Source organism: Lontra canadensis, unplaced genomic scaffold (assembly GCF_010015895.1).
Source record: "Lontra canadensis isolate GAN:19392208 unplaced genomic scaffold, GSC_riverotter_1.0 scaffold46, whole genome shotgun sequence".
Taxonomy (NCBI): domain Eukaryota; kingdom Metazoa; phylum Chordata; class Mammalia; order Carnivora; family Mustelidae; genus Lontra; species Lontra canadensis.
The window spans coordinates 3479529-3504798 of record NW_022631040.1 but is presented as its reverse complement, the minus strand read 5'-3'; the positions used below and the strand labels follow the sequence as shown (position 1 = coordinate 3504798).

General features: G+C 38.3%; 1 protein-coding gene across 1 annotated transcript; it reads left to right on the top strand.

Moving 5' to 3' along the window:
• The first annotated feature begins 1078 nt into the window (after positions 1 to 1078).
• On the top strand, positions 1079 to 5513 carry RGS1 (regulator of G protein signaling 1). Its single transcript, XM_032872904.1, has 5 exons — positions 1079 to 1282; positions 1649 to 1729; positions 2352 to 2413; positions 3793 to 3956; positions 4696 to 5513. Exons 1-5 carry the CDS (start codon positions 1146 to 1148, stop codon positions 4879 to 4881), a joined length of 630 nt encoding a protein of 209 aa, XP_032728795.1. The 5' UTR covers positions 1079 to 1145; the 3' UTR covers positions 4882 to 5513.
• The last annotated feature ends 19757 nt before the right edge of the window (positions 5514 to 25270 follow it).

Here is a 25270-nt window from a genome sequence, read left to right as displayed (position 1 = left end):
GGAAGACCATCACCTAACAAGTACACATTATTGGCCTATCCACATATACTCTCATTTTACCTTGAGCAGTTTTCTTTTGGTACTGTGTGATTCTTTACTATCATTATGTTTACATATTATATCATATTATTGTGTTTTATATATTTATAGTTTTGTTTAATTTTCCTTTATTCTTATCTTAAGCAGTAATATACAAAAAAATCACAATTTGCTATATTAATTATACTCCTAGTAAATACTAATACTCGTGAGTCCCTTAAAGTTATTTTGTGTATCACCAGCAGAAGGTCTAGCACACACCTTGGAAAAAAAGAACATGGAAATTTCACACCATGGAAGTAGGAGATGGGAGGTGGAGTGGGGAAAAGTTAAGATAACCTCTCATAACTCTCCTTCCTATCAGATATATACACAAATAATCAAACAAAGTATTTGTTTACTTCACACTACTTTCTGAAAGAATTAAAAAAAATTATTTAAAATATTGTGATCAGGGGCACCTGGGTGGGTCAGCCGGTTAAGTGCCTGCCTTTGGCTTAGGTCATGATTCCAGGGTCCTGGTATCAAGCTCACATCAAGCTCTCTGCTCAGCAGGGAGTCTGTTTTTTCCTCTCCCTCTACCCCTCCTCCTGCTCCTGCTCTCTCTCTCTTTCCCAAATAAAATCTTTAAATAAATCAATAACAAATAATGAATGTTATAATCAAGGACTCTTCAAAACATTGAGGGGATACATCGCTAATATTGAGTTTCTGTGTGATACGATAAATACACTAAATGAAATATTTTACTGAAATATGCAATCTTCATGAAGAAACAGGGATCCCCTCAAACCAAAGACTGAGGCTGCTAATACTTCAGACATGTGGTATTTGTGTGTGTGCCTCAGTATGCTTAATTTTCTCTCTTTCTTTTTAATCAAGTGACCTATTCTCATTTGGTTGAGTTTCAACCACAAGACATCACTGTGTGCTGCTTTTTTTTTTTTTCAAGGTCCACGTCATAACACACCAAGAAAGAGGGAACTTCCAGTGTCTGTGGTAACATCACTTGATAAACAGACTCATTTGAACAGCAAGAGCCCGTTTGCCTTTACTATATAAAGCAGCAGAGACGTTGACGAGCAGATATTTGCCGAGTGAGGACTATGCGAGCAGCAGCCATCTCCACGCCAAGGCTAGACAAAATGCCAGGAATGTTCTTCTCTACTAATGCAAAGGAATTGAAAGAAACTGATCATTCACTTCTAGATGATAAAACGCATAAGAAGAGGCCAAAGACTTTGTAAGTTCATTCTGTGTCTCACTTTGTGAATTTTTACTTGGATTATCTTTAATGGCAGAAGGATGGAGAATGAATAGAAGAAAATATGAGCATTTAGTTAATTCAATCAGAGAGATTAGCTGTTGCATATGTAAATATATATTAGGGTATTCAGTTGATTTAAAAAATTAATCATGATAGGGTATTAAATAATGTGGAAATTTTTGCAGACTTTGGCTCATAAAAATTAACTCAATATAGAAAACTGTTTTAGCAGCTATTTTTATTATTGCCTTGTTCCTTGGAGAAGTTTATTTCATGTTCCTTGTACAAATAAAATGTATTCAAGTAAAGAAATGCAAATATTCATGTTTGTATCTTTTGTAGTGGGATGGACGTGAAAGCATACCTGAGATCTATGATCCCACATCTGGAATCTGGAATTAAACCTTCTAAGTCCAAAGACATGTATGTATACTAATATGCCGAACTATCATTTTTTAAAAAGTTTATGCATTATCTCTCTATTGGAGCAAGTGATTAATACTGTGCATATTGGACCTTGTTTCTCTTAAGTAACAAACCACATGAGAGTAGACTATATTACTACCAGTGTAAATTAAGTACAAGCGTGGGTGTGGATAATCTGCTATTTGCTACACTGTTAGAGAAGATGTAGATTTCTTCACATTTTATTGGCAGATATTTTCATAACTGTAGTACTTCTCTTTTTTTTAAGATTTTATTTATTTATTTGACAGAGAGAGATCACAAGCAGGCAGAGAGGCAGGCAGGAAGCAGGCTCCCTGCTGAGCAGAGAGCCCAATGCAGGGCTGGATTCCAGGACCCCGAGATCATGACCCCAGCTGAAGGCAGAGGCTTTAACCCACTGAGCCACCCAGGCACCCCATAACTCCAGTAATTCTAAAGGAAGTTTTGTTTTCTTGTAGATAACTTTTAATAAAACATATAGAACTAGAATCTTCATTCATGGAGTTATCAAAATATAGCAGCCATTCTGATTTCATGTGTGATCACACACACACACACAAAATATTTTACTAATTTGTGCGAATTTTGTCCCCGACAGACTCTCTGTTAATGAAGTAATGCAGTGGTCTCAATCTCTGGAAAAACTACTTGCAAACCAAAGTAAGTATGATTAACTACTAAATGGTTTTGGGTTTAGCTCCATACACTAATAGATTGAATGACTTCATTAAAATACAGTATTCTGGAAGGAAGAGTGTGTGAAAAGTTGTATTCCAGTTTTCCTGTAGTCTCTAATAGCTTCAGCATATTATGCCTCATTGTAGTGTAAGGTTGATCTAGCCCTCAGTTCTGTCGCTGTCCTTCAGACAAGTTTGTTGAGACAATTAGGTATTCCCATGGATCATTATAGGAGCAAAATTTAAAATTATACTGGGGTTCTCAAGTTTCAGGTTTAGTTTTTAAAAGTAAACAAAACAGCTCGACATGTGAGCTGCCATTCTGAAAGGTACCTGTAGAAAGTGTTTCTGTAGCTGGTGGTTGTAAGAAGTAAGATTCATCCCGTCAATTCACTATTTTATCATTCATTCATTCATTTACTCATTTAGCCTACTTCTATGTGGCAGGCGTTTCAGAAGTACCAAGTATTTAAAAAACAAGGATACCACGCCTTGCTGCCTTGAAGGAAGTTGAGAAACGCAATATAGAATTGCATTTTACATAACATGATACATGATAACATAGATATGATAAAAAGAATCTTTAAGCAGAGTCTTGTGGGGAGTTTCTGATAAGAGAAGGTAAAGAATGAAATCAGTTTGCCTTTCCCTCATCATGGGCATTGCAAGTCTCTTGGATTAGGACCTCACTCAGGTCTTGGTGAGCAGTGTGGTCTCTATCTAGAGGATGAACTTAACCCCCTTCTCCCCACAAACACTGTTAAGAATCCTTGCTGGGGGTGGGTCAAGTAGTTCAACATGGTTCATCCCTCTTATCATCTGACTTAGTTTACAATCCAGCCAAACAAATAAATGGTATAGAAGTGGCCCGTTTAAAAACCTCAGTAAACCATCAAATAGAATCAGTACATCAGCACATTTTCTGGCTAATATGAATTGGATGGGGGAATTATATTTGTTAACATAATGAACACGATGTTAATGACTTTCATCAATGTTTGCTTCCCTAAAATACTCTATGTCTGGCTAAGAGCTGGTATTTATAAGAAAAGAGATTGTTTTGTGATCACAAGAGCAGAATTTTAACTTAATTAGCAGATGGAAGCAAAGTGCAGTAGCCATCACTAAGCAGCTGTGGGACTGTGGACAGACAGGTTCATCCGGTCTGAGATAAACTATCAGTGAAGGAATCTCTGAGGTCTTCCCATCTTTATGAATTGTGACACAGTTATTAGAGTTAGTCCTTTCTTACCTTTGAGCCTAGACAACACAGTAGTGATTTTCTTGCAAATTTCTTCTTTAAGGTATCCATTTATTGGCTCAGTTCATTTAATTATGTCACCCCTCACCCTTTCCTTTTAGTTGGTCAAGATGTCTTTGGAAATTTCCTAAAGTCTGAGTTCAGTGAGGAGAACCTTGAGTTCTGGTTGGCTTGTGAAGACTATAAAAAAACGGAGTCTCATCTTTTGCATTGCAAAGCAGAGAAAATATATAAAGCCTTTGTGCATTCAGATGCTGCTAAACAAGTGAGTATTATCTTCATTATCATCAGTTTATGTGTAAAGGAACTTAGATGCAGAAATAGCATTCCGCAGACATAGCAAGATTAGATCTTAAGTATCATAATTTCACTGCTAAATATTAAGGTATGTTCAATAGTTCAGTGCAATAATAATCTAATTTTCTATATCTGGAGGCAGTAGAATGAAAAGATCAATTTTGCAAAATTAGCTAACATGACAGGGATGAGGTAAGGAGTAACAGTGTTGTTAGCCAGAATTGCATGTCAGAATGTCCTTAATGAGTTAGCTCATTTTACATGAGGAGAAAATACAGATCAGTGTAATACATACAGTTACAGCAGCTGAAATATTTCCAGCTAGTAGTATACCCACCTTCCAGTTCAATATTCTTGGTTCAAGCAAAAAATAGCCACACAAAGTGCCCTCTCCTATAAATTTTAAATGATCACATTTTCTGATGCATGTGTCACCTTATATGGATAATTAAAATTTTCATGTCTGCCTCCTTTGCATCTCCCAACCATATGATGAACCAGCTTGGAACAAAGAATTCCTTGTGACAATTCTTTCTACCTCCTTCACACCCAGTATAGAGCTAATATAGAGTAGTCATTTAAAAGATAATTGAGCTGATATAAATGAGAGTTTAATCCCATTGTCTTGAGGTGTTTCAACAAACACGGTCACATCATAAAATGCAATACATTGGAAGTATGTATTAATTAGTGAGTATTCCTTTCAGATCAATATTGACTTTCATACTCGAGAAGCTACAGCCAAGAAGATTAAAGCACCAACCCTCACGTGTTTTGATGAAGCCCAAAAAATTATATATACTCTTATGGAAAAGGACTCCTACCCCAGATTCCTCAAATCAAATATGTACTTGAATCTTCTGAATGAACTTCAGGCTAATAGTCTAAAGTGATCAGTCCCTGGCTAGAGAGAATTTGAAGATTATATCAAGGACAGAGGAACGTGCCAGTTATGGCTCCGTGGGTTAACAACCTGGCCCTTTTGAGTGACTCCACAGGCCCAGGGAAAGAACAAATGACTCAAAATGGATTAACATGGAAGTTATCCAGGCTTCAGGTTGAAGGCACATAAGCAAGATGAAACCTGAGGGACAGAAGAAGGAAGGAGATACTGTAGTACTGTCATAAAAAACAGTGGACACATCAGAAAACCCCTCAGAACTGAGAAGGCCGGGTAACTCCAGTTGCACAGAAACTGTGAATGAAGTTTTTGAAACCGATTACAGCATGTTATAAGCTTCAAAGTCAACTGATATTTATGCTACATATTATTATATAGAGATTGTATTGAACGACTGCAATCCCTTTAACTTGGATGGCTATTTGGAAAATATGTGTTTGAAACCGCCGTTGCTATTATTGATGCTTGTAAGGGTTTTTGGTGTTTTCTATTTTTTGTTTGTTTTTTGCTTGCAAGAGATGAAGGAAAGGACAATGTATTTAATGTAAGCTATTGCTCTTAAAACTGAGAAGTCAGAACTTATTTGTACATTAAATTATCACAGTGTCAGTAATAAATGAATTTTCTATTAAAAGCAATTTCTGTTTATGTCTCTTTGCCATTTTTAGAAACTGGTATTTATGCCTCACATTTAACAAAAATTCAAACAGGGGTCTTCTACTTTCTATCATCTCTTCAAAATCTAAAACAATCATGCCACTAATCCTATATTTATGTATTATGTATACCTACTGTACAGAGTTCATTATTTTCTCTTCGCTATCACAATGCATAAAAAAGCAAACAAATAATGCTCTCAAATAGTTGAGCTTCAAACTGATGAAAACCTGAAGAAGTCTTTAGAAAGGAGACGGAACAGTTATTTCAAGAAGTAATCCAACTATCAATGGATATTTTATTGTGATTTAAAGTGTACAAAACTCAATGTTCATAGCCATCCTGTGAAAGCTGAGACTCACACTAAGTCACTAGTTCCCAAATTTAGCTATCAAAATCACTGAGGATGATTAAAAAACAACTAGCACCACAGCAAAACCCCTCATTTTTCAGGGCCCTATCCCAAACTGACTGATCAGAATCTTGAAGGAATAGAGGAAGAAAATCTACATTTAGAAAGAAAACTCAGGTGATTCTAAAGCTAATTCAGGGCTGGGAACCCTGGGATCAAGGGACAGTCACTCTGCTCGGGATTGCACCTGCTCTCAGATGACACAATCTGAGCTCTTTCTGCTATGCGACACTGCCCCCCACTGGCCAGATTACATTTCCTAAATCACTCCCGTCTGCGACAGTCCTCTAAAGTCAAGTAAGTAGGAAAAGAAGACTACTCTGTGGAGATCACCTACAGAGCACAGAAAAATAATCATGATGATGCACATTCCGTCATAGCCTACGTATCTGTATCATCCCATATCGTATTGAATAATCAGCCGTCCACACACCACAGTGAAACCCTGCGGATGTTCTCAGTTCAAGCTTACCCAGTCATCAGGGCCACAGCAAAGGCATGGGGCAATAATTAGACAAGATTTTAAGAGCACTACTCTTGCGTTTCCATAGGATGGAATCCAAATTGGCCCTACCTTAAGCTTTAGTCCATGGTTTAGCAAGTCATATAATAAGACTGGCTTAGGAAAAGTTCAGTTTTACAATAGTAATAATCAAGTATTTCTCTCCCTTACTCATTTCATTACTGAGTTCTGTCAATCTTCCTTTTCCCACCAGTGAGCGTAGGAGACACACCACTTACTTGTTCTCTGTTAGCACTGCCTCGGTGGAGGCTCTCATTGCTTGCTAATTCCTGTGATTTGTTTTTCCTCTGCCAGCCTCTTCTCTTCAATCCATCCTCTGGATAGCCACAAACATCACCTTCAGAAACACAGATTTGACCAAGTCATTTCCCATGACATATAAAGTAAGTTCAAACTTCTTCCTCTGGAATCAAAAACACTCCTGTTAGACTTTGATGGTATAATTCCCATTGCCCCTATCTGGGGACTTCCTTACCTTCATGTCATCCTGGATTAATTGCCTTTTCTTGAATGAGCTCTGGCCTTCACTTTCTCCAGGCCTTTGGTTAATCTCTACAATCCATCTAAAATGCCTTTCCCTACCTCTGTCCAGTTTTCAAAATCCAGCCAATTATTCAATGCCTGGACAGAATGACTCTTCCACAAATGTTTTTGAAAACCTTCCACCAATATGTAGTTATTTTCACTGTCTAATGGACATGAACTGAGTCCATATAAACACAAGACACTCTGCTTCTATTTCCAGTACTACTGTCACATTACACAGCCCAGGCCCTTCAGACTGTGAGGCATGAGAAGTGCAACTGTCCAGTACACACTCTGGTCATAAAATAAATGCTTCTGGTCTTTGTCTTGTTAAGATGCCATGTTAAAGAGCTATCCAATTTTTGGACAGATGGTCAAAACAAACATCTAAGACTCCTCTTCATAAAAAAAAAAAAAGAAGAAGAAGAAGAAGAAGAACAAGTAAAAAAAACTCATCATGACAGCATAGATTCAAGATATTTAAAAAATACTTGAAAAGACAATTTTTTTCATTAGCGTTTTTTACTGTGGTGTGACTCTCATATAAGACCATTCACAGGGCACCTGGGTGGCTCGGTGGGTTAAAGCCTCTGCCTTCGGCTCAGGTCATGATCCCAGGATCCTGGGATCGAGCCCCGCATGGGGCTCTCTGCTCAGCAGGGAGCCTGCTTCCTCACACTCTCTCTCTGCCTGCACTCCGCCTACTTGTGATCTCTGTCTGTCAAAACAAAACAAAACAAAACAAAAAAAACAAAAAAACATTCACAGTGATATGATTAGTTCTAATGACATCTACTATTTACAGAAATCTAATCCAACTGCTTAATCTGAGTCTAAGCTCACGGGTTGTTTTCCATTGTCATATTAAAGCAGTGGCAGTCAATAATATGTATGGTTTAAAACTCATTAATTAAAGGGTCACCTGGGTGGTTCAGTCAGTTAAGCATCTGTCTTCAGCTCAGGTCATGATCCGGGTTCTGGCATTAAGCCTGGCATCGGGCCCCACATTGGTTCCCTGCTCAGTGAGGAGTCTTCTCCCTCTGCTTCTTCCCCTGCTCCTGCTCTCCCTCTCTTTTGCAAATAAATAAATAAAATCTTTAAAAATAAATAAATAAAATAAAACTCATTAATTTAAAAAATGGAAACAAATATACTTTCCTGAGATTTATTTTATATTATTTCTAATATACGTATCACAGAAAACTTGGAATCTAAGAAGACAGAAATGAGGGTGACATATACCTTATGATGCTTTAATAACTTTCCCACATTTCAAGTTAAAAATGTGTAACTTCTAAGAAGTTCTTTAACTCCAAGTTTTCTTAAAAAAAAAGTTATCCAAATAATAACACATTAGACATTAGATTTGTTCTTCTAGGAAAGGTATTTGTATTGTCCTTTATTTAGTATGCATTTCTACTTGTTATAATATTTGCTGGCTGATTTTCTTCATTTTTTTCCAAAGGGAAGGTAATTAGGATGGATTTTGAAGATTAAATAAAGCTTACCCAGGGGAAAAGAGAAGTGGGGACACTTCAGTACACAGAAGAGTCTGTGAAAAGGTCAGGAAATCAGGAAAAAAAAAAATTGTTCAGTAGTTGGGATTTATTTAGTGTGGCTGGAAAGAGTAAGAGGGAAAACTAAAAAGATAGTTTAGAGGAGATTCTAAGAAGAGATATAGTCCACTCCAAAGAATGTATATTTTTTTATGTGGTAGGTAACCACTGAAATTTTAAGCAAAAGAGTAAGACATAGCTGTTGTTTTGGATTGTCTACAATGGGCCAGGCACTGGCTAGCTACACATCACTTGCTGAGTCCACACCAAAACTCTTAGAGGTAAGCACTCTTAACCTAATTTTATTGATCAACAAATAAAGAAACAAAATTGAAAAAAATTATCTAAGTATACATAACTAGTGAGTAGCAGAGCCAAGATTTGAATCCAAGTGTGTATGTTTCCAAAGACTTTCCATTATCTCATGCTTTTTTCTGAACATGACATGATTACTTTGTGTTAAAAGTTAATTCTAGATTTAGTGTAGAAGACACTTTCTTTTTTTTATTATGTTCAGTTAGTACATTGTTAGTTTTTGATGTAGTGTTCAATGATTCATTAGTTGCATACAACACCCAGTGCTCATCACAACACGTGCCCTCCTTATTCCCCAAAGGAAGCCATCATTGAGGAACGAAAGCCAAATGTGAACCTAGTTTTATTAGCCCAGCAGGAGAGATCAGGGCCTGAACTAGGGCAGCAGTCAAAGCAATGGGAAGGAGAAGGTCAATAGACAAAACTCAGTTAGCAATGTGCTGTGACAAATAATAGAGAGCAATATAGGATACCTCTGCGTTGTCTAGCTTGGACCCACAAAGTTACAGCAAATTCCTTTCTGGCTATATTCTAAACGTGTTCTCCTTGAGGCTTTTAGTTACAAACGTGGGTTAAATAACTTGGAAATAGAAGTGTGGAGCATTGAGGAAGACTGAGACATATGCTTTTAAGAAGTTCCATATGCAAAATGAATTATGTAGTACTTTCAATAGATAACAGCTTATTCTTAATTAACCTACAGATGAAGCATTCCACATGTTTTCCTTCAAAGCTCACTTTCATCTTGGACAAAACTGAGCCTTGCAAGTCATCATCCAGGTTGAGAACAAAAACCAAGAACCAAAGATTCAACATGTTTGCAAGCAAGTAATTGCACTAGCGTTGAGAGCACCTTTCAAAGACGGGAGACAAAACCAAAGTCTAGGATTCAGGCCAAGAGACAGGCAAAGCTGTTGTCAAATACAAACAGAAGCCGCCACAGGGATCAGGGACACTAGACAACACAGGGGGTGGTGATGAAATTGACTCTGGGGCAGGAATCCTGCCTCCTTATATGGAAATCCTAGCCGTTAACTTGATGGTGGGTCTATGTGAAGGGTGGAATGTTCTACTGTTCACTTCTCATCAACAGAGATAAACAAGAGGACTGGAGGCCTGCAGTTAGCTGGTCACTCTCTTGGCACATTCTTTACTTCAATCATTCCTACCTTCACTCTTCGAAATAGGTGAAGTTATTTTTACCCATTATTTCTTGATAGAGAAAAAGAAAAACGAATTTTGTAGTTTTCATATATTCTCTTATCTCCCCCAAACTCTCTGTTGCTATTCTAACCAAACATGGTAAAAACGCGGTGGGTTTGGATTAAATCAGTAAAATCCATGTTTTCTACACATCTTATCTTTTACGCTCTATCTTTTTTTTTTTTTTTTTTAATTTATTTGACAGAGAGACAGCGAGAGAGGGAACACAAGCAGGGGGAGTGAGAGAGGGAGAAGCAGGCTCTGCACCAAGCAGAGAGCCCGATGTGGGGCTCGATCCCAGGACCCTGGGATCACGACCCAAGCCGAAGGCAGACGCCTAACAACTGAGCCACCCGGGCGCCCCTACGCTCTATCTTAAAACCTTCAGCTTGCATTAACTGTAAAGTCAGATTGTATTCAAGCCTGTCCAGTGTTTTTTTTTTTTTCCTTAAATCTGTCTCTTAATTAAGTATTTACAAATGATCCATTGTATAGGTAGAACATGTTCCCATATTAAGAACTGAATAAGATACTTTCTAGAATGTTCTTTGGCACAATTTTTACTAGAATGATTATAATTCATACTATCTATGGGGCTAGTTAAAAGTGTCAAAACAGAGGGGAAGAAGCACAAAGTATCCCTCACTCAGCAGTTTTTAAATTCAGACATCTAGAAACCTAGGCTCGACTATAAACTTCTGGAAGAGCCTAAATTATTGCTTCCTTAATAAATTCACCAGTTAATGACACGTGCTATATGCCAGAAGCCATACCTGATGACAGGATGCACAGATAAGACAGAGCTCGCAATTACTGAAAGGCTCTTGGTGCTCTTGGAAAGAAAAGATCAAAAAATATATTATAGTGAAATAGACTAAGCATTATAAGAGGGGGGGGAGGGGAGAGACAACTAATATTGTTTGATAGTTGATCACCCCAGTAGTTCTTTCCAGGTCTCTGGTGAAAAGCCAAATGGGACTGGTGCCCCTTCATCTCCCTAATGGGAGAAGTCATGTGGTGCCAACTTTTTAAAAGGTCATCAAGTGCTATCACCACCTTATATAACTCCCCTAGGTAATCAAGTTACATCAAGTTTATCTCCTTTAGAAAATTCTATTATCACTAACTCTTTTGGGTGCTATCTATTCCTTTCCAAAGTTCTTAATAAAAAGGCAGCAGTGAGAGTAAATTATACCTGCCTCTCCTTGAGATGCTACAAGGCTGACATGGCCTGCTGCTGCTGCTTCTTCTTGCACCAGTGGAATTCATGGGGTTTAGCCAGCTCAACAGACAGGAACAGTGTGCTGTGAGAACTCAGCAATGGGAGTAGTAATTCTATCCTGGAGGAAAGATATGGCTCTAGAGAAAGGATGATTGCACAACAAAATGTGGATTAAATTCAAAGTAACCCAAGTAACTTTCTGAACTGCTATGTCATTGATTAATTGTAAGCTCTGTAACTCACAAATAAATGCAAATTTGGCATTATTGGGTTCCAAAATGGCTAGAATATGTCTGTCCTACTAATTACTAATATTATTTACTGACTCAATATCACTTACTCAATATCATTTTACTTTAGCTGTTATTGTCCAAAAATAGTGTTTTTTTTTTCTTTTCCATTTTAGGAGGTTGTGATAGAGATTGCCTACATACTCACCAACCTTAGGCCCTCACCCTGAGCATCAGAAAGACTACATTTCCCAGGTCCTCTGACAATGAGTAGCAAATATGGGACCAACTGTGAATGTTTCCATATAGTCAGTATTTGACTGGGTATTGCTCCTCAGTAGCTATTTTACTTGAATTTGGTATTTTGCCTTGAATTACAACTTGATATTTTACCTTAAATTATTAGGGCCACAAAATTGAGTTCTGTTCAGGGAGCAGAAGGGATAGGCACAGCTTCAGGGCTGATAAGAAAACACTCTGATTGTCTCTCTCTTCTCTGTGTACACTGCTACAAGCAAAGGACTCTGATATTGCAAAGCTACATGGTTTGCATACAGAATCATCAAGCCTAGTACAGTCAAGAAACACACGCCGGCATTTGTGTGAGTGAAAAATAAAAGCCTCTGAGATTCGGGGATTATTTGTTAGAGTAACAAGGGAGTTTTTTCCTGATGAATGCAAAGACACTGATATACATATAGTATTTTCTTCAAAACACTATATATAGTGTTGTCTTCAAAAAGAAACAATCCCTTATTTCATATCTAAAGATATTTGTAGATATCCTGGAAAAAAACAGGGCAGTTTCTCTGTCACAGCTAGTATTATTTTGCTCCCACATTAGGCAGAGGTTATCTCTCTGACCTTGTGATTTTCTGTGAGATAGAGCTGCCTGGAACAGAGGATGTACACTATGGATGAGAACAATATGTGAAAAGCTTATTTCAGATGTAACTGAGAATAGAAAATGCCAAAAACAACACAAAAAGGGAGGTGAGGTCTAAGAAGCAGGAAAAGAACAAGTGATGGAAAATTTTGCAGCTGATAAAAACATGAAGTGAAAATAAGTTGCCCGTGCAATATGTATTTTCTACTCACTCGCTTTGACTCAGTTTAGGCTACATATCATGTTGACAAAAATACCTGGAGGTTTAAACAGGCCAATCACCAAGTAAAAGTCATAATTGCAAGAATATGTGGTGTGTAGCCCTGGAAAGTATGTCTGTGGTTAAGCTGGGATTTAGACAGGAAGTGTGAATTCAGGGCATCCAGGAAAGCTCACCCCTCTGGGTGAACTCACGGGGGTCAATTTTCCTGAGACCAAAGAACTACCGAAGAAAGAATTCATCCTAAAAGAGATATACAAACTTGGACTAAAAATAGTGGGAGGGGGTGGAGGAAATGGAGTAGTTTACATATGGTAGGAGGCTGACACTCATATTGCCCTTTGATGCAGGTCCATAATCTGAGGGAGAAGAGAGAGCAATAAAAGAATGATAAACATAAAAAGGACAAATTCCCTGAACATTCTGTAAATCATTGAGAACACATAGGAACAGGGTATCAGTCAAGTGATGGTGAAGCATTCTTCCCCTTTGGAATTAGGATTAGAACCCTGACTGTACAGAGCACACTGGATTGAGAACCAGACCACTCCAAGTCAAGAAAGGCAAAGAACTGGAAAGAGCACATGTGGCTGTTTCCATAGATATCATCCCCATCATGAGCAGGCACTTATGTCAGCTTAATATCTTATATAGGTGTAGGGGTCTTGAAAGGGTCTCTTTGAAGGAGAATAATATCCTTTCAACCCACCCACGTTCTGATTATTTGAGAAATAACATAAAAATATTAAGGTGGAGACCAAGATATTGCAGATACAGCCCGGTCAGAGTATAGAGTCTTGGGAGAGAGCCGAATGGGTCTGCTAATTTAACCTTAGAATTAGACCAACCTGCTACCCAGTTGCAGGCAGTGTCAGACAGAGGCACAATTTCTATACAATGGATGACATATGTGAGGAACAAATGTCCAGGTTGTCTTTTCTCAATTAAGACAATTGTGAAGTCAGTCCAGTGCGGAGCTCCTGGTTTATGACTAGGCCTGTTAGTGTTGCTCATAAGCAGCTCGGGTCTATCAAACCACCAAACCATAAAATCAGGTGACCCCACAGCAGCCACTCAGAGATGGAAATGGTAAATCCATGCTAAACATGACCAGGTCTTATATGTGTCCAATGGCAGCTTGGGGCTCTCTTATATTACAGAGGATGAAAAGCACCAAGTTTGTGTTGGGATGGTGTATAAGTTAAAGATGAACTGCTACTAGAATACAGTTCTGCTAAGGAGCAGGCCTAAAAGAGAGTAGAGAAGTAAATTCCTCCCAGTGGCGAGTTTGGAGTGATGTACCCGGTCATCTACCCCCTATAGAAAAAAAAGTGACCTGAGGTTAGAATAGACATTGCCTTATGGACAGTAGAGAATGGCTTGGCTAGTGGTTTGGGGCCTAGAAGGAGAATGATTAGAAAATTGAGAATAAGAAAGTCAAGGAGAGATGCATATGGGTAGACCTACCAGAGTGTTCAAAAATATGAAGGTATGTGGTATAAAGATACCACATGGTCACACTTGGCGGAGATTATTGCTCACGTAAAAAGCATAAAGAACCAAGTATACAGAATAACTGTACCAGTTGACCTCAGCCAGCCTGTCATCAGCCAGCCCATCAATAGAATAGCAATGGTGGCAGAAACAGATATACATTGGCCCAAAAGAATGGACTCCCACTTATGAAGGTTGATCTAGTTATTGTCCTTGCCAAAGTCCAATCATCAAGAAAAAGAGACCAATACTGAGCAAATGATATGTTATCCACCTCAAAGTTGTCAACCAACCATTTCATGGCAAGTTGATTACATTGAACTCCTTTTACCCTGAAAGAAGTGATTCATCTTTACTTGAGTCAACATATATCATCTGGGTTATAGGTTTGCTTTTCTTGCCAAGAGTGTCTTAGTCAGTACCACTCTAGGAGGGCTTAGACTTTTGCCTGCAGTTTTTGATTCACTGATACAGAATCCTGTATCACATCAAATCAAAGAACCTACTTCACAGCAAAGGTGGTATAGCAGTGAACACATGGTTATGGGATCCATGGGTCATATCACATGCCATGATACCCAGATGTTGCCAGTCTGATGCAACAATGAAATCATCTTGTGATGGCACAGTTGAAGCATCATCTTGAGATGATATCCTTTAAGGAAGTTATGTCATCTTCTAGAATAAGGAATATACTCCTAATTAATGACCATTATATGGTACTATGCCCACAATATGTAGAATACATGGGCCTGGGGACCAAGGGGTTAGAGTAGGAGTGGCCCCATTTGCTATCACTCTCAACAATTTGGATCCCAGAAGATGAATGCTTCCATCTAGGGTCAAACCAGAGTCACATTAAATTTGAAACCACAGGCACCCATTGCTTTCCTTGAGCTTCCTGTGCCCAAAAACTATCAAGCAAAGAAAGTAGTCTTTATCCTAGCAAAGCTAGTTGATCTTGATTATTAAGAAAACACTGGGCTGCTGTTACAGATGAAGGATAAGGAAGAATATTTGGGGTACTCAGATGATCCCATGGGATACCTCCTGACACTTGAACAGTACATGGACAAGGGCAGCAGCCCAGCCTAGGATGGGCATGGTGACAAGGGAATCAGACCCCTAAACAATGAAATTCTAGATCACTCCCACTGCATAAGCTACTAATACCAGCACAAGAGCTGGCTCAGGGTGAGAAGAATCTAGAATGGGTAAGAGAAGAGAAAAATAATGAGTATCAGCTGTGACCTCTAGACCAAATGTAGTGATAGTGTTTGCAGAGCACTTCAACCCACTGACATTTCTCTAACAAATTCTCCCCAGGAAAGAGTCCTTCCAGAACCCTATAGCAGCTGTTTGTGGATATAGTTGAACACACTGTATGAAGCAATTATATCTGGGTGGTGCAAGAGGTGGACCTTAATAGAGAAGCCCTACTGAACTGGAGGACACAATCCATCTTTGGAACCGAAGTGCTGTCTCTTCCCGCAGCTGAGTTGAGGCTACTGAGAGCTCACTGATGACTTTCTCTCCAGGAATCTCCCTAGTCCTAAGAAAGCTGCCTCACCAGGTTTACATTCCCTCTTTGGGAGCAGCCTGGATCCAATAACTAATCAGTGTAGGGTCCAAAAATTGGCTCCCTTTCTTCAACTAGGTCATATAGGAAGGTCTATTCCACGCCCAGAACTCTTGAGAGAATCATCTGAGACCTATGATGCAGCTACATCATGTATTAGCTTAAGATTTATAATCCATCTATTTCCAAAAAAGGAGTTGTATCCAATTATAAATTTAGCACGTTATATAAAAGAATAAATTACAACGAAATTAGGCAAAACAAAAGGATATATTGCATTGTTTGCAACAAAATTTATTAAAGCCATTCTTCAAATAAAGATACTGGTGTAGCTGCTATGATCAACCAGGCAAATGATATGCCATCAATATGGTCACAGCTTGATCTAGCAGATGGTATGTGCATAATCAAAATATGAAGATGATTTATCACAGTATTCATAGCTATCAACATATATCATTTCTTTGATTCCAGAACAGTACTATGGGATAGAAAGAGCTGTTACTATTCCTATATTATAGGTAGTAAGCCAAGATTCAGCAAGGTACTGTGATTTACCCAACAGTGGCAGAATTACTTTTTAACTTAAATCCAATTTTTTTCTTTTACAGTGTTATAATGTTTGGATGATGTCATCATCCATAGAGATGACACATTTCTCAGTCATCATCAAAAAACCTCTTGGAGACATTGATTTTATATCATTTAACCATTTTGAGAATTTGCTTCATCTTTCTTGGTATCCTGCATTATTTAAAAAAAATTTTTTTAAACATTCAATGTCTCTGAGTTACACTGAATACTATCTACTAACTGAATATTTTAAGCTTTATAACATTAGAATGACAACGTGGTAATTTGCTGACTCACTCCCTAGGAATTTCCACTGTTAAAAAACTGCTACTTCATAGAAGGGTGTTTGCTTACTAGTAATCAACTGTAAAAATAAAGAATGTAGAATTTTATTTTCAAAAGATTAGATTCTAAGTGTAGGTTTTGACAAAGAACCCTGAAGTGGCCAGGACTCATCAAATGGAGAAGGCTCACTTGATTTCCCAAAAGAAGGAAAAGGGATAGAAAATAAAAAAAAGAAAGAAACAGCAAGAGAATTGCTTATTCTGGACCTGAGCCAAGGAGAAATATAAAGGTGTTGATCTGAGGTAAGGAGTGTTACCGGAGAGAGTAGCTGACCAGTGAGTCACTGTTGACAGGAAGAGGAGACTACTTCCCTTGAATTTGAGGGCACTTACTTGGAAGACAGGCTAAAGATGAGAACTGGAAAGTCAATGCAAAGAGGAGGAAAAAAAAAAAGATATTAAAACTACTGCTGAGCAGGACAGAGAACTAGGCCAGGATTATGGGAAGCACCAGAAAGCCAGAAAGGGATCATGAGATGTGTTCTGTGATGTGCTATCGCCCACCCAGGAGCCATCTTGAGATGTAAAGTTACAGATACAGAGTACTTCAAGTTTCCTTCTTACTCACTGGTCAGGGCTTTGTGGTGAAGTTTGCAAAGTCTAGAACTTTTTTTATAGTATGCCACTATTTGTAGTAACTACTGGTAATAGCAGCAATTGTCTGGTTGATTGGTTTATCCAATCTTTTCCTTATGAAAAGCCATTTGTATTTGCAACATACCCCAAATGGTCCAAACTCTAGTCTTCTAGCTACCTGGACATTTCTTTTCAGTCCAAAAAGATAATAAAGTATCCCATTAATAAGCCTTATAATTTCTTATCATGTCCTTCTACTTCCTTAATAAACTTTATTAATGTGCCAAATTCAATGTTAGTCCCAGAATATTGTATTAGAGGACTTGAGGGTAGCCCAAATTCATATAGAATAACTTCACTCTCCCTATTTGCCATCCAAATCTTACCATTCCCTCAAAATCCAGCTAAAACAACTTTCCAATAAAGCCCTATTGGAACAATAAAAATTGCAGTCATCTTCTGATTTCCTATATTGCCTTTTACCCCCTAGTTTCTCTAGGCAATTAACTCTATAGGGATTTATTTCATGTCCCTTCTATTCTTAACTTAAGCTGATATTTTTTCTGAGCTTCCATCTACTATGGAAGGTCCTAAAAGGAAAGTTCCATGTGTTAATTTTTTAAAATCTCCTAAGCATGTAGCATAAATTTTAATAATAACTGCTTATAACAATATTTTACTTTGAAAATATTCTTGAGAAATCCTAGTTGTTTAATTGATATACCCAACCTTGCGGAGTAAAAATAAGGAAATATTTATAAAAGTAATTGTAAGCTGTTACGTTGCTTTTTTGAAAAAAAGGAAAGGAAAAATTATATTTGTGGTGGAGAACATTGGTTGTTCAGCTAAATCTTTTCTCTCCTCCTGGGCAGTCATAGGTATGCCATGCTTACTTCTCAAAGGGGGCTATGAGTGGAAGTGATGTGTTCCACTGATACCCAAGGCCAGAACATAAGGCAGTGGGTGGGCCACCTCCACGCTTTATTCCACTTCCTACCAGCTGGGACCTAGATGTACGCCCGCCCAGCTTTAAGAATGCAGATGATGACAATGCCTTAGAGGAGGGCAGAGCTACCCTTATAGCTTGGGTCCCTGATCGACTTTAGAAAGTACGAGATATCCACCTGCCCTATTACTTGAGGGAGACATTTTACCATTGCCTTGGGAGCTTCTTTGTTATAACCTCTCATGTAGCAAACACAGTAGCATATTTATTATTATGGTATTTAAATGTCAGATGAACAATGATATTTAAGTTCTTGGGCCTTCAGGTGGGGGATGGGATGGTTAAAGTCCCAAAGGGGCCCTAGCACCCTTGAAAATAGATGTCTTCAAGCATTTACCACAGTGATATGGACAAGTTTTATCTTTTTTTGAAGATGTGCACAATGATGTGATAAGGTTAAAAAGGTATTAACTTGCAGTTTTCTGAACATGTCCCCCAAATTCTTAAGCATCTTCTTTAAAATGACTCTCCATTTTTATACTTTATCCTGCCTCATTCACCATCCTCAGTGACCCACATGTGGCCTCATGCCAGACACTAGATATTAAAACAAACAAAAATACTAGCTGAAAGCTATTTGCCCCTTTTATCTTCATCCTTGCTTTGATTTTTTTTTCTCTTTTCTGTGTTAGCCATAAGCAACAGGACAGATTTTTCTTTTCACTAAAACTGGAAATTAAAAGACTCTCCACTCATTTCCCTTTCCAACAAGCTCCGTGGAAACTACTCAAAGGGAGATTTTCATGACTCCTGTGGTCAGAATTCAGGCCCTTCCTTTCACATTCTTCCTGCTTCTTATGGTTCAAACCGTTTTTCTATCTCCTGTGGTTTCTGTTTCTGTCCCTGGGTATTTGTTCATCAAGTTTCTGAGGTGGGATGGTGTTATATTTCCACTAGGTTCTCTTTCAAAAATGAATCTCCTTGGGCTAAATTACTTTATTTTTCCATTTATAAAAATGAACCCATGTCCCAGCCTCTATAACAAATTACAACATAAAAAAATTCCAATTACAGCAGTTCAAATTTATTCCAGGAAAATACCTGACTAAAATAACTACTCACATGCTCCAAAAGCTAAATCCATGCTTTTAGATGTACCATAAAAGAGATGTCATTGGGGTGCCTGGGTGGCTCAGTCATTTGAGCATCTGACTTTTGGTTCCAGATCAGGTCATGATCTCATGGGTCATGGGATCAAGCTCAGCATCCCATCAGGCTCCATGCTCAGCAGGGAGTCTGCCTGGGGCTTCTCTCTCTCTGCGTGTCTCAATCACTCACTCTAGAAAGATAGAAAGAAAGAAGAAAAAAGAAAGAGAAATGGAGGGAGGGAGGAAGGAAGGGAGGGAGGGAGAATGAAAGAAAATATAGAGAAAGAGAGAGAGGAAGGAGGAGGGAGGGAGGGAGGGAGGGAGGGGTCCGAATCTGGAGAATATTTGCAAAAATCTCTGAAGGGTCCTGACCATCCAGAAAGATCATTACTAAGTCAACAAGGACCTACTAAATGTATATTCCACTCCAGTAGTGTCTGGGAGGAAGTCATGAGATGAAAAAGCAACGTTAAGTGGGCTTTCTGTCTAGCTAAGAACTCTCTCGTCTGCGCTGCAGGAGGGAAACAAAAGTCCACACTATTTATTCCATTGTCTGGAATCTAAAATATCAGATCTAGTGTTGTCTAATTTACTCTTCCTATTCAAAGAGTAATAGATTTCAAAGCCCCAATGCAAAAAGATTAAGGGACCGATGTAATTAAGTCACAAAATTAAACACCCACAAGTAAATAATGCCCTAGAGCCAGTCTCAGACCTGAGAGTTTTATAAACTGTCCCATGCTGACTACCTCACCAAAGCTGGTACCTACAATTGCCAATTTGTGATATTTTAGTAATATTTCCATAATACAATGCCAGGCTGTTCTCTGTTTTGATTAAATCCATTGGAACAGGGCAGTTACCCTCTACAGAACTATATATATAAGCAACCAATCTATGATTATAAATCTTCTCAAGGTGCAACAGAAAGTCCCAATCACACTGGATGAATATTTTATTGAACAATAATTTGTGAGCCTCTTTATATGTCCAGCTAATGACTCCTCTGCACACCAGCACCAGGTAAATTGTCTTATCTTGACTCTCCATAATGACCATGAATAGTGAGTTTGCTGATGCAGCGGCACTTAGCCCCATTATCTCACATTCCATTAGTGCAAATTTGGTGAGCCATTATCCTCAAAGCTTTAAACACCAAAATTCCACTAGATTCTTCTGAGAAGATTGCTGCCAATAATCTGAATGTGTTACAGTAGACTGAATAAATTGAGAAAAAATTATCTTCCCTCATCTTTACTCACCTTTCTATCATTTCTCACCTTTCTTTACACCTGCCCTACCCTCAACCAATAAGGATCTTGATTCCTTAAGGAAGACTTTTCCATTGTCCCACTGCTGAATTGTCCATCTCTAGTGCATATAATAATTATTTGTTTTTCAAAGTGATGTGTGTCACCTACACCCAAACATTGTCAATGAAAAATTATCCAAGCCCTCTTTTGTGATCCTTCTGTATACAAAGCCCACGCTTACCATAGCACTGACAACTTGTATTTGCATAATTTATTTACTGACAGTCATTGGACTATAATACCTTTGAAGTCAAACGTCTAATTTACTTTTGCATCTCTGTTCTTCATTAGTCCTGACAAATACACATGTTTGCTAAATGAATGAAAATATCATCCAGTCATCAGTAACCTCAAAGAAATGTCCATTATCATACTCCATGTAGGGAATACAGGAGTTAGGAGGAAAAAGATGAAACAGTCCCTACAGGTAGCTGAAAGAGAATAGAAATGGGAAGAACATTCTGCTTTGGCTAAGAATTTTCTCCTTTGGTTCAGGAGCAGCTTTCCATAGAATGGAAAATATTGCATTCTTTACCGGGATAGTGTGTTTTCTGGATGAAAGTCTTCTCTTAGGTTGCAATATTTCTATCACCGGAATAAATACTTGCCCTGTTCATTAGGCAGTCTTTGTGTTTGATATTTCATTGTTCTTCATGATAATTATAGTCTATCTGATAAAAAGTCAGTATTTTTTTTAGGATAGATTAAAAGGTAAGGGCATAGGTGTCAGAATGAATACAGGAAGAGAAAGATGTTCCCTGTAAGAATGGGGACAAAGTCATTATAACTATTCCTCAAAGTAAGTGATAGCTGTAATGCAGAAGAGACAAACAGGAGAAAAGAAAGAGAGGGGCCAGAAACAGAGAGAGGGTCAGAGAAGAGATGGTGAGGTCACAGGGCATATTGGGTATTTATTGTTTCATTTGAGGTTGACTTATGATAAAAACCCCTTCACTGTACCTAATTCTGCAGACACAAATACACACATTTTGCTTTTTTTTTTTCCTCAGTAATATCTGCTTACTTACCTAATAAATGCTTTGTGTGAATGAAGACATTTTTTGTTGTTGCTACTAATAAAATGAAAGAGGAGTCTGTGCTTGTCTGCGTGGAGGGGCTAAAGAATTAGTAAAGCCTATCGTTAAAGAAACAGGAAGCCCTGGAAACCATGAAATTTAAGCTCTCCAATTCCCCTTCACCCCTAGAATTGACGGAAAAATTGGTATGATTTTTGGATTACACAAGCTATGAAATCTGAGTTTCAGGGACATTTTTACTGAGAACTTGAGAGGGAAAGAAAGGCCCAAAACAAGTGTGATCTGCACGTGGTTTCTGAGAATGAACTCTCACATGCAAACTGAAATAAAATTGGTAAAATATGGTTTCACGGAAATATAGAGATTGATGCATAGAAATTTTACTAAACGAGACTTGGAACTAGTCTTGACTTGAGATAACAAATCTGTACCCATCCTCACACTGAAAGGTAATCAGGAAAAAGAGTTGAAGTTTTGGGTTGATATACAGGAAACTGTTTCAAGTAACGAAGCTACAGAGATTAGACTTCAATTCTTTACTACAAAATGATGTGTTTGTTTCAATGAGTGATTGTAGAGTGGTAGAAGTGGAAATGAAATCTTAACAGCAATGGTGCTTTACTCCATTGTGTATTTTGAAGTGTAGATTTCCTGGGAGTGTTTGTTGTAATATTCCTTGAAAGGACACAATTTTTACTTGTTGTCAGCATCAAAGTACTGCTTTTGACCTCGCAGGACCTAGTGGTTCCTTGTGGTGATTTCAGATCTCCAAAATTTAACCTAGAGGTTTGACATAACAATCCATCCAAGGAGTCCTTTCCACTTCACAAAAAAATTAAAAACCTATTTATTCTATTATTTTGGCGATTTTCTTCATACTATCAACAGTGATTGTGAGGATTAGTTTTATGTGCCCACTTAGCTATGCTATAGTTACCCATTTGCTCAAATCGTAATCTGGATTGCTGTGAAAGATATTTTGTAGATGTGATTTACATCTATAATCAGTTGACTTTACGTAAGGGAGATTACCCTTAGAAACGTGAATTGGTTTTCCATCAGTTGAAAGGCCAGTTTCCCTGAGTGAGAAGAAATTCTGCCTCAAGACTGTAGCATTCATTTTGAGCCTACCAGCCTGCCCTACCGAATCAGCTTTGCCAGCCCTCACAATTAATTCCTTTAAATTTCTATCTATCTACCTATTTTTCTATCATTCATCTATCTATCTATCTATCTATCTATCATCTATCTCTATCTATATAGACAGAGGTAGATAGAGATAATGATAAATAGATTGCACCACAGTACTGGCAACAGAATTACCTAATACTGACAAGAATAGGTAAGAGAGAGATGGTTGACTTAGTCAAAAAAATGTAATTGCTGAATTTTGTATATAGTCAATACATAATATCTTCTTGAGCTGAGAAATTAGTTAAGAGCCTTTTTTTTTTTTAAAGTCAAGCAGTATGGAAGATTGTTAAAGGTAATTTGATCATTGCCCAGTCTACATTTTTTTTTAAGATTTTATTTATTTGAAAGAGATAACAAGTAGGCAGAAAGGCAGGCAGAGAGAGAGAGAGGAAGGGAAGCAGGCTCCCCGCTGAGCAGAGAGCCCGATGCGGGGCTCGATCCCAGGACCCTAAGATCATGACCTGAGCCTAAGGCAGAGGCTTTAATCCACTGAGCCACCCAAACGCCCCACATTTTAAGATTGAATGGGGCAATAATCATCTTGGAGGAAAATATGCTACTTTATTTAGTACTAAAATACAGGTCTTACCCCCCCTTCCCTTCCCTTTTCTTTACTTTCTGGAAGGTAAGGAACATGTCTTAGAATGCCTTGCACATGATAGGTACACAATAAATGGTCATTGAATAAATTAACATCTAGAATGTTAGTCTCTCAACTCATACTGACCGTGTTCCAGCCCTGTGCTGAACGGTAAATATACACCATCCTTCCCTCATGAAAGCATGCCGTGGTTTATCTGACCTAGGGTCTGACAAAGGCATCAGGAGATAAACTGGAGAAAAAGAGATTATCCTGATTTATGTCAAACTCAGAAAGTTACCAGTTTAAAAAAAAAAAGTTAGCAGTGTTGTTGTCGTTGTTGTTTTCTAGAACATTTTGTTTGGCTTCCTATTATATATTTAAACCATTTTGTGGAGACACGCTGGAGGCCAAGGGCATCAGTGGAGTTGTCAGACCCAAGCTTATACGTGACCTTGGACAAGTCACTTAACATCTCTGAGTTTTAGGATTCCCAACTGTACAACGAGAAAAATACCTATAGGGGTGTGTGTGTGTGTGTGTGTGTGTGTGTGTGTGTGTGTAATGAAGTACTGTCAGATAAGCCTGCAGCTCGGTGCCTAGAATGTGGAAAGTTGGCAATAAATGGTAGCTGGATTTGATATACTTTAAACTGCAGACTCTGGGGTGACAAGTTCCTTAAGCAAAGTAACCACTACTCTAAATAATACTTCCTCATATCTGTCAAAGCATACATTCATTAGGCTCAGAGGAGCTTCCCTTCTTTTAGGATGAGTTTGAGGGTGTGCTCAAGACATTTGTTTATCCAAGGGGAAATCCCCAACATGTGATGGCAAGGCTATAAAGAGGAATTTCCATGAAAAAGAAAAGATATGTATTTTTAGATATAATTGTGTATATATATATGTAACTTATAAATAATAAATATATAGAGACTACACACACACACACACACACACACACACACACACACACAAACTCATGAGAACCACAAACTATTAGATCTAGAAGTATTGGAAATCATCTAGATCTCACTTTATATAAGTTTAGAAAAGCAAAATAACTTCTCCAAGGGCACCAATTAGTTAGTGGCTGAGGGAGGACCATCTATCAGTTCAAAAGGTATGATCTCCATGGGGCGCCTGGGTGGCTCAGTTGGTTGAGCGGCTGCCTTCGGCTTGGGTCATGATTCCAGGGTCCTGGGATCCAGCCCCGCATCAGGATCCCTGCTCAGTAGGGAGCCTGCTTCTCTCTCTTCCCCTCTCCCTGCCACTCTGCTTACTTGTGCTCTCTCTCTAGCTCTCTGTCAAATAAACAAATAAAATATTTTTTTAAAAGGTATGATCTCTGTACCTATAATTTATCTCTGTACTTTAGAATTATTGTTTTTCAAAGGGATGAATGTTATTCCCCCCAAATCCTAAGACCTAACATAACTCATAACTTGTGTTTTTTTTTAAGAGAGCTCGTGTGAGAGAGGTGCAGGGGAGAAGGAGAGAGAGAGAATCTTAAGTGGATTCCACACTCAGTGTGGAGACTGACTGGGGGCTCAAACTCACGACCCTCAGATTATGACCTGAGCAGAAACCAAGAGTCAGATGCTTTACTGACTGAGCCACCCAGGTGCCTCTATAGAGGCATAACTTTTTTCATTAAATGCCTCTGGTCACTACATGGGAGCCACAAGGGAATTATAACTGGGTGACAAGCCTGGCTGTCATCAACATGTGCCAGATATTATACTAAATATTTTGTTTACGCTTTCCTGTTTAATCTTCACCCACACCTGGTTAAGATATATTTATTTATTTTCAAAATTATCCAGATGGGTGAACTGGGGCTCAGTGA

Coding starts and splice junctions, on each gene's coding strand:
- RGS1 (XM_032872904.1), top strand. CDS start 1,146: ATGCGAGCAGCAGCCATCTCCACGCCAAGGCTAGACAAAATGCCAGGA. Junction 1,283..1,648: donor AAGAAGAGGCCAAAGACTTT/GTAAGTTCATTC, acceptor TATCTTTTGTAG/TGGGATGGACGTGAAAGCAT. Junction 2,414..3,792: donor AAAACTACTTGCAAACCAAA/GTAAGTATGATT, acceptor CTTTCCTTTTAG/TTGGTCAAGATGTCTTTGGA.